Source organism: Falco biarmicus, chromosome 11 (assembly GCF_023638135.1).
Source record: "Falco biarmicus isolate bFalBia1 chromosome 11, bFalBia1.pri, whole genome shotgun sequence".
In the NCBI taxonomy this organism is placed as follows: domain Eukaryota; kingdom Metazoa; phylum Chordata; class Aves; order Falconiformes; family Falconidae; genus Falco; species Falco biarmicus.
The window spans coordinates 29,117,660-29,130,944 of record NC_079298.1 but is presented as its reverse complement, the minus strand read 5'-3'; the positions used below and the strand labels follow the sequence as shown (position 1 = coordinate 29,130,944).

General features: G+C 43.7%; 1 protein-coding gene across 3 annotated transcripts in view; it reads left to right on the top strand.

Moving 5' to 3' along the window:
* DNM3 (dynamin 3) overlaps positions 1-13,285 on the top strand; it is a 187,063-nt gene that overhangs the window by 153,726 nt on the left and 20,052 nt on the right. For all 3 annotated transcript variants that reach the window (XM_056355522.1, XM_056355520.1, XM_056355519.1), the window contains exons 17-19: positions 7,320-7,484; positions 11,862-12,088; positions 12,771-13,007. In XM_056355522.1, the coding sequence (XP_056211497.1) occupies positions 7,320-7,484; positions 11,862-12,088; positions 12,771-13,007 (629 nt within the window). The remainder of the gene's footprint in view (positions 1-7,319; positions 7,485-11,861; positions 12,089-12,770; positions 13,008-13,285) is intronic.

The window sequence follows — 13,285 nt, the reverse complement described above, 5'->3', positions numbered from 1 at the left end:
AAGAGGTGAAGGGGGACCATGGCATAGGAGGAGTTCAGTACAGGATCTAGAAAAAACAGAATTGCAATTTTTATTCTTTCTCCTGGGTGCCTACCTCTAAAATGATCAGGTTCTGTGAAAAATGTGTAACTCCTATCACACACATAGACATGTAAAAAAACATAAGGTGTTTTCTGAGATTTGCCTTCACCAGGCCACTGCCCGTGCACTCAGCACTTCCTTGCCCCATTTTAATGTCATAAAATAGGACAATTCCGTGTCCCTAAAGGGATCCTTCAGCCAAGCCTTGTGCACTGTTGCCGGAATAAGGACAATTTTTTTAATGACCCTCTCCTGCGTGGTTACTGCTAAGTAAAAGTCTTCACTAGTGATCAGTTCTGCCAACAATTCTTCAAAAAATGGTTTCGGTAAGAAGGTGAATAACAGAGATGAAAGACAAGGTGTTACTTCAGTGTGCGATGACTCTTTAATACTTCTCTGATCAGCATCGTGGACGACTAATTCTCCTGCTTTCCAGTTTCATTGTCTTTGGTAGAAGCTCCAAACCTTCTTCTTGTTTTCCTTTGGGGAGCTGCATACCGCAGGCAGTAGCTTTAATCCTTGGCCGTCGGGTCGATGCCTCCACCCACCCATTACCTCCTCTCACAGCAAATGAGCCTGTTCCCTTCGCCGTTAATGCCGACTGCTGGCTCAGGCTGTTGTCTCTCGGATCGTGTTTCATGCATTTCGTAATAAACGCACAAGAAGTTCTGACCTGAACATCATCAGGGCTAATCCTCACACTTTGAATCTTCACCATCATGACTTGGATTCCAGGGTAACTCACCACTATTTGAGGCTTCCCAATATCCATTGACCTCCTCTTATGCTGCAATAATGGCAAATATCACGCCAATAGTATGTCATATCCTAGATTATTTTTTTTTCTAATGTGCTCTTATAAGTATGGGGCACTTCACGTGTTGTTATGACAAGGAAATTCTTTGACTGAAAAGTTTGCAAATTCCAAAGTAGTATTTGTTTTATAAACAAAGGTGCTGTTTTCCTTATGCCAGCCTCTTTCTGCTTTTGCTTGTCCAGCAGTCTGTTCTGAAAGGCATGGAGCAGCTGTTGGCCCTGAATCAAAACGTGCAGCGCAGGGAGGGTTATGTAAAAGTCCTTTGTGTGAGAGATGTACATGGCAGCACATGGTGAAATTGGAGTACAGATTCTTTGAGGGGAGATGGCTATTCACAGCAGTGTTTTATTTTTTACTTAATTTTTGCATAGAACAAAAAGAAAAGTAGAAGATACTGTCTTTTTATTATTATTATTTTCAGAAATGCCTTTTCTTGTTGCAGTTTTCTGCAAATTTTTCATAATTTCAGGCTGCTTTGCACCTAGCATCACCCACTGGATGGGAGGGCTGCAAGGGGTTGTCTGGTCCTTTCCCCTGCCTCAAGACAGGTTCTCTGTACATAGCCATTTCTGAGGGATGTTGGTCTAATCTCTGGAGGCGATTCTGCACCTTTCCTAGTTCATCTATTTCTGTGCTTCACTGTTCTTGCCATATGGCACTTCCCAGATATTCGTTTGACATCTTTTCTTAGCTGCAAAGACACTCATCTCTCCCCTGTCACAGGTGGTTTCTTTTGAACTCATCAGTCCCAACTGATCTTAGCTTTTCCTTTCAGATAATATTTTACAGAGCCCTGAACATCATCTGCAACTGTTTCCTCTGAACACTCTCAAAATGTGCCACAAATCTCTGGTAGTGTGATAACCAGAACTGGGTGCACGGTTCTTGTACTGGTTTCCTACTGGCAAGGCATTGTTGGCTCATATTGTGTTTGTAGGCACTGCAGGCAAGTTCCTGTTCTGCCAAACCGCTCCTTCGGTGGCCGTGCTCATGCTGTACCTTTATAACTGATTTATTCCTGCCTGAGTCAAATATTTTATATTCATAATGAATTTCATCTAGATTTTTAAACAGTTTTTCCAGATTATTGTGAATCCTGGTCCTGTCATCTAATGTAGTCACATCCCCTTCCAGTTTCTCCTCATCTGTAAATGTAATAATCGCAGGCTGTAATCCACCATCCTGAGCATTAAGGCGCTAATAAACATGTTAAAAAATACAGCCCATATGAAAGTCCCCTTGATAAGAGTTTTCCAGTTGGACAGTGAGCCATGGACAGCTTTTCTATGGAAATGAGGATCCAACCAGTGACGGCAGGGAGGGCACACTTCCCTTAATGACAATGTCACTTGAGATTGTGTCACAAAGCTTTACTGAAGTCTGGAATATGTGGCTTCTAATGTTAATACCTTACCCGTAAGATCGGAATCCCTGCTCTGAAAGAAGGTTGCATTGATTTGGCTTGATTAGTTGTCAACCTTTTAAGAACCGTAAGACAAAAGTAACTCCCAATGTGTTGGAGCTCTGGTAATGCATCGTGCCTTGCAGTTGCATAGTTCCAAACCAGCTCCTTGATTGAAGAAGACAGCAAGAGCCTGACATGGATTTTGAACGTTTGGGCTCATTAAAGCTGTGTAAATATCTGGGGAGCAGTGTGTGGATTCTGTAGACTGTTTTAGCTAATGGTTTGTACCGTCCCGTGTCCGTAACCACAGAGAAAAATCTGAGCAGGCAATTGTTTAAGCTAATCCAGAGTTAAATACTTTTGCATTCATTTGAGCGAGGCTGTGTCTTTCTTCCAGGTTGTTACGAAGCGAGAGGGATCGCGTAGGGGAAAGCCAGGTCACAGCCTCTGCTTAGAGCGGTTCGAGGCTGCTGCTGCAAGCGTAGTAGCTGCAAGGGGCAGCCTGTGGGTGGCTCGGGAAAGGCAACAGCAGTACAAAGTCAGGAGATGCTGAAAGCATGGAAGAGAGTGGCAAAGTCATCCTCTGTGAGGGAAAAGGACAGCTTCCAAGCTACCCGGGAAATGTTCTTTTTCTGCTGCTTGCTTTGTTGTAAATACACAAAAGTAATGTATTGTCATTTACTTGTGGTTCCTTTCCAGTAAGAAAACCTCGCTGTGTGAAGCCATCGCGTGGTTTCAGCAGTCCTCTGGCAACAGGCACGCTGTGTATGGCTGAGAGTGTCTTAGCAAAATTACATATCCCACATCAAACTGCAGGGAAGAGGGAATATCAAGAACAAGATTTAGGGAAAAGCAGGGGGGTTCAGGACAACCACAATGTGCTGAGCATTGGTGCATCAGAGAAAAGCCTGACTTGGACAGGAAGGAATAAAATAGATTATATCTTCAGCAGCTGTGAATTAAAATGTAAACATGATCTGGAGGGAATAATTAATTTTCAGGTTGTGGTGGCTGTTATGAGCTCACATCTGTAAATTAAAGATCCGTAAGCAGCTTTTAAATGATTTGTTTCTTTCTGCAGCCATGGACTGACTTCTTAGCACATAGAGTATCGCTTCACTGCTGCTTTGACTTTTACCCTTTCGTCAGTCACCTTCCAGCTTGCTTCCTCCCAGTCATTTTTTAACAGAATGCCTTTTTGATTACCGAAAATTGGTTGATACACTGCTTTAATGAAAATGCTAGACAAATGCTCCTTCTTGGAACTGACATCAGGAATGTTATACAAGACATTCTTAAATATGCTGGCAGCTGCCCTGAATGTAATGAAATCATGGAAATTAGAAGTATTGCGCTCTCTGTGTGGCCGGCTCAGAACTGTTTTCAGTATGTTACCCAGTGTTGCTGTGAATTTCAAAAGGAACCACTTTTCCTTATTTTTTTTATTGGACACTCTTCAACATGCTTATAGTTCCCACAATCAGGAAAATTATTACCCTGATATTTGGAGGTAATATTCCTTTTTTTTTCTTCTTTTTTTTTTTTTTTTTTTTTTTTTCCTGGATTGCACACAATTCCTCGTGCCTCCCTCCGTTTGTACTACACTAAATCCATCCTGTAGCAGCAGAGGGTTTACAGTCTTCAGAAGACCAATAACTTTTCCGGTAGAAATGCATGCGTAGGGTGAAATCGTGTTCCCACTGCAGCCAGCAGTAAAATTCCCACAAACTTAAGTGGTTTGGATTTGGCATGCAGTTCTTTAGTCTTCCCTTGTCTGACACTTTAGTTAATCCTTAATACATTTGTGTGCGGAAGGTACCGAAAGGCAGGGAAGGCAGAAGGGGAGCGATGATGCATACTCGGTGTTTCGCTAGCACCTTCCCACGCAGGGATCACAAAGCAGCTTACCAAGGACAGGCGAGACCCCTGCAGAGCGCAAGAAATGGGTATTATTTGCATTCTTCTAAAGCACAGAGAAAGTAGAAGGGAAGGACCTGACCTCTGTGGCCATGTGTATGTGTGTATAAACGGAAGGAACATCCCCGCTTCCGTGTTACCTTCCTATCATCCCTGGTTTTTTCACTTATTGCTTTTCTGTAGCTTTAGTGTATTTTCATCAGATATTCTGAATTTGAGTTTTCCAAGAGGAATCTGATTTTCTTTACCTGGTTTTTAGTGCTCTAGGTTCTTCCATGGTTTCTTTGTTGGGGGCTTACGAAAGTCCCTCAAGTAGCTGCAGTTGTGTGTGTTTGAAGTAATAATATTCCGTCCCTGTCAACAATTAATAGCAGTATTAAGCAAGAGCCAACTGAACGAATACTTAGCCCAGTTCATGTGCTGTCACTTAACACTTGCTATTGGAAGTAGCAAGCTCTGGCTGGAGGATGAGGAGCCCTGGAAGGGGACTGTGGCTGCCTTGGCTGTTGGGAAAGGAGGTGCAGAAACCTGTTTCCACTTTCTTCGTTCTCCTTTTCTGTTCAGCATGGACGTTCTGTTCGACAGCGGTCAGAGAGGGGTTTCTTACGTGTTCTGCTTTGGGTTTGTTCATTGCAACAGACTCGCCAGAGCCTTTCTAGAGCGCTGGGTGGCAGGGACTCAGGCTGGGGGCTGGCTGGCGTCCAAGCTGGAGCCACCGTGGTGCTCGGTGAGCAAACCAGCCGTTCTGCCGGCATGACACGGGGCTGGAATAGGGTCTGAGTAACCTCTGCCTTGCTGCGATGCCCGGCTTTCCCAGGCAGCCCTACTTTCAGGTGCTGCTCTCAGATGCCCATGGCAAAGGGGGCTTACAGAGGAAAGCCTGATGGTGCTTGTAGGTGCTGGAGGGCACGGAGATCTGTTAGGAGCAGATTGCCATGTGCATGATGCGATGCAAACAAGATGGTTTCTGGCATGAAAAGCCTTCAGTTGAGACATCAGATCATTAAGAATACTATGGCCAGAAGCTTTCATAATAAATTACTGTAAACTCATGAAAGATTGATCTTTTTTGATTTCAGAGAAAATAAATCAACAGTATGAAGTCAGCTCTGTTACAATTTCAAACAAGAGACTATTACCCTTTGCCTTAAAGATCAGAGACAAATTACTATTTTTACTTTACATTCTCCTGATGAGGATAATGATAAACATCTGTCACTTTGCTGCTTAGCCAGCTAAGAATCTTACTGCCATCTGTAATTTAAATGGGGGGGGGGGGGAGAGAGAGAGAAAAAAAAATAAATAACATTGACAAACTGCACTTTATATAGACAGCAAAGAAGGAAAGGAAGAGAATAGAAGTCAAAAGCAAGGGGAGCTGCAAAGGGAGCATTTTTTTGGTTTGCAGTTACTTGGCTAAAATCTGTGGATATATGCTAGATGTATGATTTTCCATTTATTTGCTGTTTCACAGGGAAAATTACAGTTAGTTTCTTTTCAGACATGGAGGCTAAGGAAAATAATCTGCGTGCTGTGACTTTTTGGCATGCGCAGTTTATGAGCAAAATGATTAAGGTTTATAGGGTAGTGTGTCTACTGGTGTTACAGAATTGAAAACACTATTTTCATCAAGACTTCTTTCAGTATCCTCCACAGTCCCAAGGTTTTTAGGAAGCACTGCAAATTATTTTTACAGATTAGCTGTTTTTTCAGTAATTTGTCTGTGATGAAAAACCATCTGAACTTTTGAAACTTCTGTTACAAACGCCTAGGTTTTTTTTGTAAATGCTATATGGGAACTTATTTCTTAACAAATCACAACCATCGCCATTTCATTTAGGCTGGGCTGACCATGCCGTAGTTTACGAGGCGTAAATCCGAAGCAGTCTACCTGCCAATGCTGCATGGGCAGAAGCCCACCTTGGGAGATGGAATTCAGATCTCTTTCTGGCCCAGCAAGGATGCATTCCACGCAGGGAGAAGCCTCTTTGGTGACACGTTTGCATATCTAGCTCTCATGGTCTTTCATTAATGGGTTAGCTACTAATTTCAACTGCTCCGGGAATCGTAAAGCACTAGTGATGTGCAAATTTTAGCTAAACACTGTGCTGTGCATGGAGTGTGTTATGCTTCTAGGTACCAACAGAACAGGTTTAGATTTTGTAGCTCATGCTAATACGGCTTTGGTGGTCATTTTCAAGGAGAAATATTGTATGCTGCAGTCTGGGGAAAGGACTTTGTACTTCCCAGGTTGAAATTCCGTTCTTCTGGCATCTTTGAGCCTCAGCAAGCACTTTGATTTTCACCAAAAGTCTACTATTCTTTTTTTAGGTTTTCTTATATTTATACAGGCCAAACCGAAGCAAAGTACATACCTTTTAGCTTCCAGTTAAAGTTCCTGGTATTTTTTTTTAATTAGGTCAGCTGTTTACATACAAGGAAGGTTTTTTTCTGTGCAATGAAAAAGAGACCTCTAATATATAATCCAGCCTATGTTATGTTGAGCCTTAAGCACTGGAACCAATGATGCTTCTGCTGTTATCCTTCATAAATCCGTTGTTTATATAGGTGCTATTCACATCTAAGAAGTTGGAGGCTGAACTGTAGGATTTGTTGCAACTGAGTCAGCCTTAAATAAAAAGGAAATTTTTTACATGTAGGAGGGTAAAATTCAAAATCCAGACTCGTGGTGCTGCTTTCTCACTTGGGTCAACCTGGCTGAATCAGAAGGGTAAGAGATTTGATAATAAGTACTGCAGTAAGTGATCGGAGATAATTTCTTGGGGTTTCGTTTACTACCACACATCTCTGTCTGAAAAGTTTCTTTAATTTAAAATTACAGACTTCTGTGGAAATATATAACGGACTTTGTGAGAAAGGTCTTGCAACTCGTACTGCATTAACCTTAAAAGGTCCAAATTTCATGACACTAAGCACCGATGTTGAACAGGCCAGTAGTTCATATTTTAACCTCCAGACATTCTTTGTATGAGTTACATTGCTGGATTACTACAGTTTAAGTCCAAGGGTTTTCCCCACTGTAATTCGAGTTTACTGCAGCCTGAAAGACTGACTTTTCTTGTTTTTTCTTCTGTGTAGACTGAAAACGATGAGAATGGCCAAGCAGACAACTTTTCAATGGACCCCCAGCTGGAAAGACAGGTGGAGACAATTCGAAATCTTGTGGACTCCTACATGTCTATTATCAACAAGTGTATCCGAGATTTGATACCAAAAACAATCATGCATCTGATGATCAATAATGTAAGTAGCAGCCAGGGTTCTGAATTATTTTAATGTGTCTGTCAAATCTCTTACCCTCAAACACACTTCTTGAATATAAGAACAGCAGCACGTACTGAAGAGAAGAACACGCTCCCATACATGGCACGCTCTTAGACAAAATATTCCAATCTTCCATAGTAGTAGGAGGTTCTGCAACCTTCTCAAAGGCTGGCATACTGACTTAAGTGCTTATTCCAAAATGCTAAAGATTGAATTAATTTACATCTTAATCAGAGTGATTTAATGGTAAACCTTTTTATTTATTTCCTGCCCCCCACCCTTACTTTTGGTATAACAGGAGAAGGGAGGTGGGGGCTCCATCTAGCCAGTTTGTGAGGGCAGCAGAGCAAAGTTGTGCTTCATTCATTTTTCAATCTGTAGCCCTCTGTCATGGTTTCTTAAAGCAGTTCTTATTTTATTCGGGTTTCTCTCTATTTGCAGGTTAACATTTTCAAGGAATAAATCTAGGAGCCTTGGATACTGTTGTTTAGATAAGCAGATGTGGTTAGTTGATTTCATGTGTGTGTGTCTTTGATCTGAAGATTATTTGGTTAAAGAAATGGCTTTGAGATACCATTGTTTTTCCACTGCGCTAGGACCTCAGGCTTTGCTTCCTGGCAGAGTTCTGAACGTGCCTGGTTGAAAACTGAGCTTAAATATTAGTGCCACTGCTGCCACGTAAATTAATAACGGAGAGCACAGCTCCCGTTGGTTATGGGCAGCAGCACCTTTTCTGTGAGGGCATCAAACTAACTAGTCTTTCCAAATACGATTGCTATAAGGCAAATCCAGTTAGAAGGTAGCATTCACTTTTGACTCAGAGCCACCTCTAGCCTTTGTCTGGTGGATTTCATTAGCCTTGGAGAGTTGTGTTGCACTTACGAGTTAGGTGGTCAGACGGGAAACCTCAATGCAATTCCTGGTACCTATAATACCAGCAGAATTTCTGCATCAGGGCAAGAGATATCGCGTTAACTTTAGGTTTAGGGGAGTCAGGCTCCAAATGATGCTGTAGCCTTGGGTGAGATTTTACAAAAGAGCATGGGATCAATGCAACTGCCCTTTTTTTCCTGAAATAAGCCACGCTCTAGACTTTACAGGGTGGGCATGTCCTCTGCTCTTCCCACATCACAGCTAGCAACTTGCTGCCTTGACTTTTGAAAGGGCTGGGGTTTAGCTCTCATTTCATGTATGGCAGCTTGGTGAGCAGTACCTTTTGAAAGTTTACATTAAACTTCTGCCACTCACCTCCTCATATGGAATAGTTTAAGGGTCTCTGAAGTGTGTGCTTTACTCAGAAGCAGAATACTATATGATTTTGTACTTTCAATCCCATCGACCGTTAGTTACATTGGTAAGGTCTGCCGTGCTGGCTGACCGTGGCACACAGAACTGACACACTGAAAACATCATCTGCCTTTCAGGTGACCTCCTAGCCCTTAGCCGTGCTTGGGCTTGCAAGTGAGCCAAGACCTACACCTCGATCCTAGAATGTAAATTTGTGGTAAAGAATCAAAATACCTTAAAGGACCGTGAAGACTGAGCCTAGAAGCATTAATGCACTTGTTTCCATGCAGCACAGGCAGTAAGTTGCCACAGTAAGAACAACAGCTAAAATACCAATATATTTTTAAAACGGCGCTATTGAAAAGAGAGAGAAATGCTTAAATGGAGACTGCTGAGCCATGCCAAAAGGTTGTGCAGAGGCCTGGAAAGTGGTGGAGCCGTGAGGGACGATGGGTTCTGTTCAGTTGTGTGTCTGTGTTCCTTGGAGCCTTCAGAGGTCCAACCCATCCACCAGGAGTTCAGGGAAAGCACCCCCTCTCCGCCTTAATGAGTATATTCTGTACTTTCTGCTGCACCATCATGTGGCCTCCAAAACTCTGGAAACAAATGGATCTCAAGGAGTTTGTTTCCATGACAATTGTGACCTCCCAAGTCCTAGAACTTCTTTTCCACTTTGTGGGCCTGTAAGTGAGCACTTACAATTCGAGGGAAGTATTGGATTCAAACTCAGTGTATAAGGAATAATTAGATGCTGTCCCTGAGCACATTCTGAGGCCTAAGCCTGGATCATTGCATTCCAGATGCGTCCCTCATTCCTCCCTCAGGGTGGATGCTGATTACCTTAAAAGAAAATACATTTACCACACAGAACTGCATTGAATTACCATTAGCAACTCAAACATGCACAAACAAAACACGCACTTCAGAATTTGTATTTCCTCGTGCCGGGCTGTCGCAGATTATACATGAGGGGTGGTCTTACGGTAGACAGCGTATCCTCTGTAAGCAGTGCTGATACTAGGCTCAGCTGAGCAGAAAAACTCCAAAGCAGTTGTTCGTAGCAAACAGCATTAAGGAATGGTTTGTGTGTGCATTGGAGGCCATGCTGGCTGTCGTGGGCTGCCCGCTGATGGGTGGGCTCGCAAGCCCATCGTACCCCACTTTGGAGTGACGGGGCAGGCGTTGTGGCGTTGGCATTTTGGATGCTTGCCGTGGCTCAGCTTTGACTGCAGGTCTGATGTCTGTGAAGGAAAATGTTTTCAAACATTCCTGGGAGTCTTTCTGTTTTCTAGAAAGGAACAAAGGTGTGAGTGTCACTTTCCCTTTCTTTTCCAAGCTGGAGAAAGTGGCTGTTATGGAAGGTCTTCCTCTGTCTAGTATGGTGTGCCCGATGGCAGGAGGTTGATCCAAAAACCGTCCTTCCCTTCCAGAAGGGTTCAGGGAGTTACTCGAGTCTCCTGCTAGTGGCAAACAGGGATCTCTCATGATAATTGTCACAGGCTGATTTTTTTCAAACAGATATTTGTGGTTTAACAATGCTTTTACAATCAGCTCTGGCCTTAATCTAATTTTAGGACGACGACTTCTTCTTTTTTTGAAGTGATGCCATTAAAACATTCATTTCATTGAGTAGAATGTGATGCTGTTTAACTGTGATATCTGTTTTTAATGTGGAGTTTTTGGCAGTCATGGGGAAAGTAGTGTACTCTGGCTCTTGATCAGTACCATCTACTGGAAAACAGCATGAGACTCATGGAAAATTTTTGCAGGCTTTGCTAAGAATTTGTGCATCTCCTGTCATACGTGAATGGGAAATGACAGCCAAGCCCAGGCAATATGGTTTTGTTTCCCTGCAAGGTCTGTCCTGGGTGCCTTTTCTCATTGCTAGGTGACCATAAAGGGTCCCATGCCTGTGCAGTTTGCTTGCTCTTACTGACCTTGTCTGAACACAAACATCGCTTTAGCCTACCTGTCAGGATTTAAATCAACGTTACTAAACCAGCACAAGCCCCTGGGCAAAGGGAGCTCAGGTTTGTGTAATCAGAATCTCGGGAATGTATCGCCGTCAGTATCTCCAGCTCAAAAAAGCTTTGTAGAGCAAAAAGCCAGATGAGAGGGACATCAGAACAGCAACGAAAGTCTCAGCTGCAAGGATTTAGTAGGTCAGCAGTTGGTCTGTTTACCACAGTCTTGTTTAATCAGAGTACCTGTGGCTTTTTCTCTCTGTTAATGTGGCTCAGGTTTCCATCACCAGGGCTGGCGTAGCTGGAAATCAATGCAGTATATTAGATTGCTTGGAGACTTCTTTCTAATGCATGTGGATGGGGTATTTAGAATCTGAGAAAATTGTTGAAGATGAAAAACACCATCTACAGTACGGTAAAGGGTTGCTAAGGAAATAATTGACAGAGATGTTATAAAACCTGAAAATTCCAGTTCCCAGGGGAACTTAGTGTCTGATGGTATGGCTCATGGCTGCCATTTACCTCTCCATCAGCCGTTTAGAATGGGACCAAAATTCCAGCTGGCTCCTGGGAGCTGTTGGGAAGCCTGTTTGAAATCAGCTGTAAACGTAGGTGTCACCTCAGAGACGTAGCCCAGAGTTATCCAACCTTACCCAGTGTTTCAAAGCCAGACCACAAAAAGGCCACAGTGGAGCGACCACACAAACCCATCTCAGCCTGGCATGTGAATCCTTGTCTTGGAACATGGCTTCGTAATCGTGTGAAGCCCATCTGTGTGCGGGCAGCTACCAAAAGGTCCAGCCTGTCCTTTTCCAGCCGCTCTGCCCAGCCGCATGTGCCAGCCTTTCCTTGGGCCGCACAGCTAGACCTCAGGCTGCTGCACCGTCAGCCCAGGGGTCAGCACTTTGTAGTCCCTGATCTGACCGAACACAAACTGCGTGACCGGCAGAACTGATGTAAGGTGGCAGGAGAAACTGATGAAATCGAGCTATCTCCTGGTTCCATGGATCTTATGCTGTATTTGTTCAGTAGTGCATTTTCAGTAGGGGTTTTTGTTTATTTGTTTGGTGTGTGGTGTGTTTGGATTTTTTGTCTGATGAAACAGGTAAAAGAATTTATCAACGCAGAGCTCCTGGCTCACTTGTACTCTTCCGAGGACCAAAATACTCTGATGGAGGAGTCAGCTGAACAGGCGCAGAGGCGAGATGAAATGCTCCGCATGTACCAAGCCCTAAAGGAAGCCCTAGCGATCATCGGCGACATTAGCACCAGCACCGTCTCAACCCCCGCACCCCCGCCTGTAGATGACTCTTGGCTTCAGCATGCCCGCAGGTAAGGATCCTCAAATCCATATTGCAACGAAATTTAGGATGGGCAGACATTGCCAGCATATTGCAGCAAAATTTAGGACAGACAGACATTGCCAGCATCACTGGCTCCCCCCGCCTGTCTTTTTGGGCAGATGCTCCTCCAGGTCTTTAATGACATTCGTAAAGGAAATCAAAACATTTTCCCACACATGCATGTTCTGTGGATACGTATGTGAGCACCATGCGGAGTATTTGCCTTGTAGAAGACCATCCAGTGGATTTACCGCTTGCCTGATGCTTCAGATGGCAGCTGCTTCTGTTGCCCCAATTACGCACCCACAAAGCCTCTTCTGGCAAGCTGTTATAGTAATGCAGTATCTCGGGCTCCGTGTCCTAGAAAATCCACTTAACAGAACGTTATTAGAACTCTAATATTAAAATCCATCATGTTTACCTTTTTGCTTGTATGTTTATTTCTGACTATTGCAAAGCATGCTGTCTGTGGGAAACGGGTGACATTTAAATGTGTGTGACACTCTGGCACTGACAGCAAAGGGAAATGCCGAGAAAAAACAATTGTCATAGGCATAACAAAGGTTTTTAATTTTGTTTAAAAAATAATTTATTTTAAATAAAAAAAAAACCAACCCCAAAACCACAAAACCCACCTTACTGAACTTCTTAAATCTCTGATACTTCACTAGGTCACCCCCTCCGAGTCCGTCAGCGCAGAGGAGACCTACATTAAACAACCCCCCGACCAGACCTTTATCTGGCCGAGGACCCGCTCCTGCAATCCCATCTCCAGGCCCTCAGTCGGGGGCTCCCCCGGTCCCGTTCCGCCCAGGACCACTGCCGCCCTTTCCCAGTGGTGGTGAAGCCCTTGGGGGACCCCCCCAGGTTCCCTCCCGGCCGACCCGGGCTCCTCCCAGTGTCCCAAGGTAAGGTGTCTCATCTTCCTGGTGCCGGGCATGGTTCTCTCCCTCGAGCATAACGGACACATTCTGCATGGTGTTGGAAGGCCAGGCGCTGTTGATGAGGATGTCTTGTAACAAAGCAAAGCCGGGCATCCCCTGCAGAGGGTCAGAGGCATTTTAAGGAACCATTTTTTAGCACAAATATGACTTTTTGAAAAGATAAGTTTTTTCCTGGGGGGAAAAAAATAATAATTCTGGTCAGTCTGAAGACACTAGATTTTTTTACATTAAGAACCCCTGTT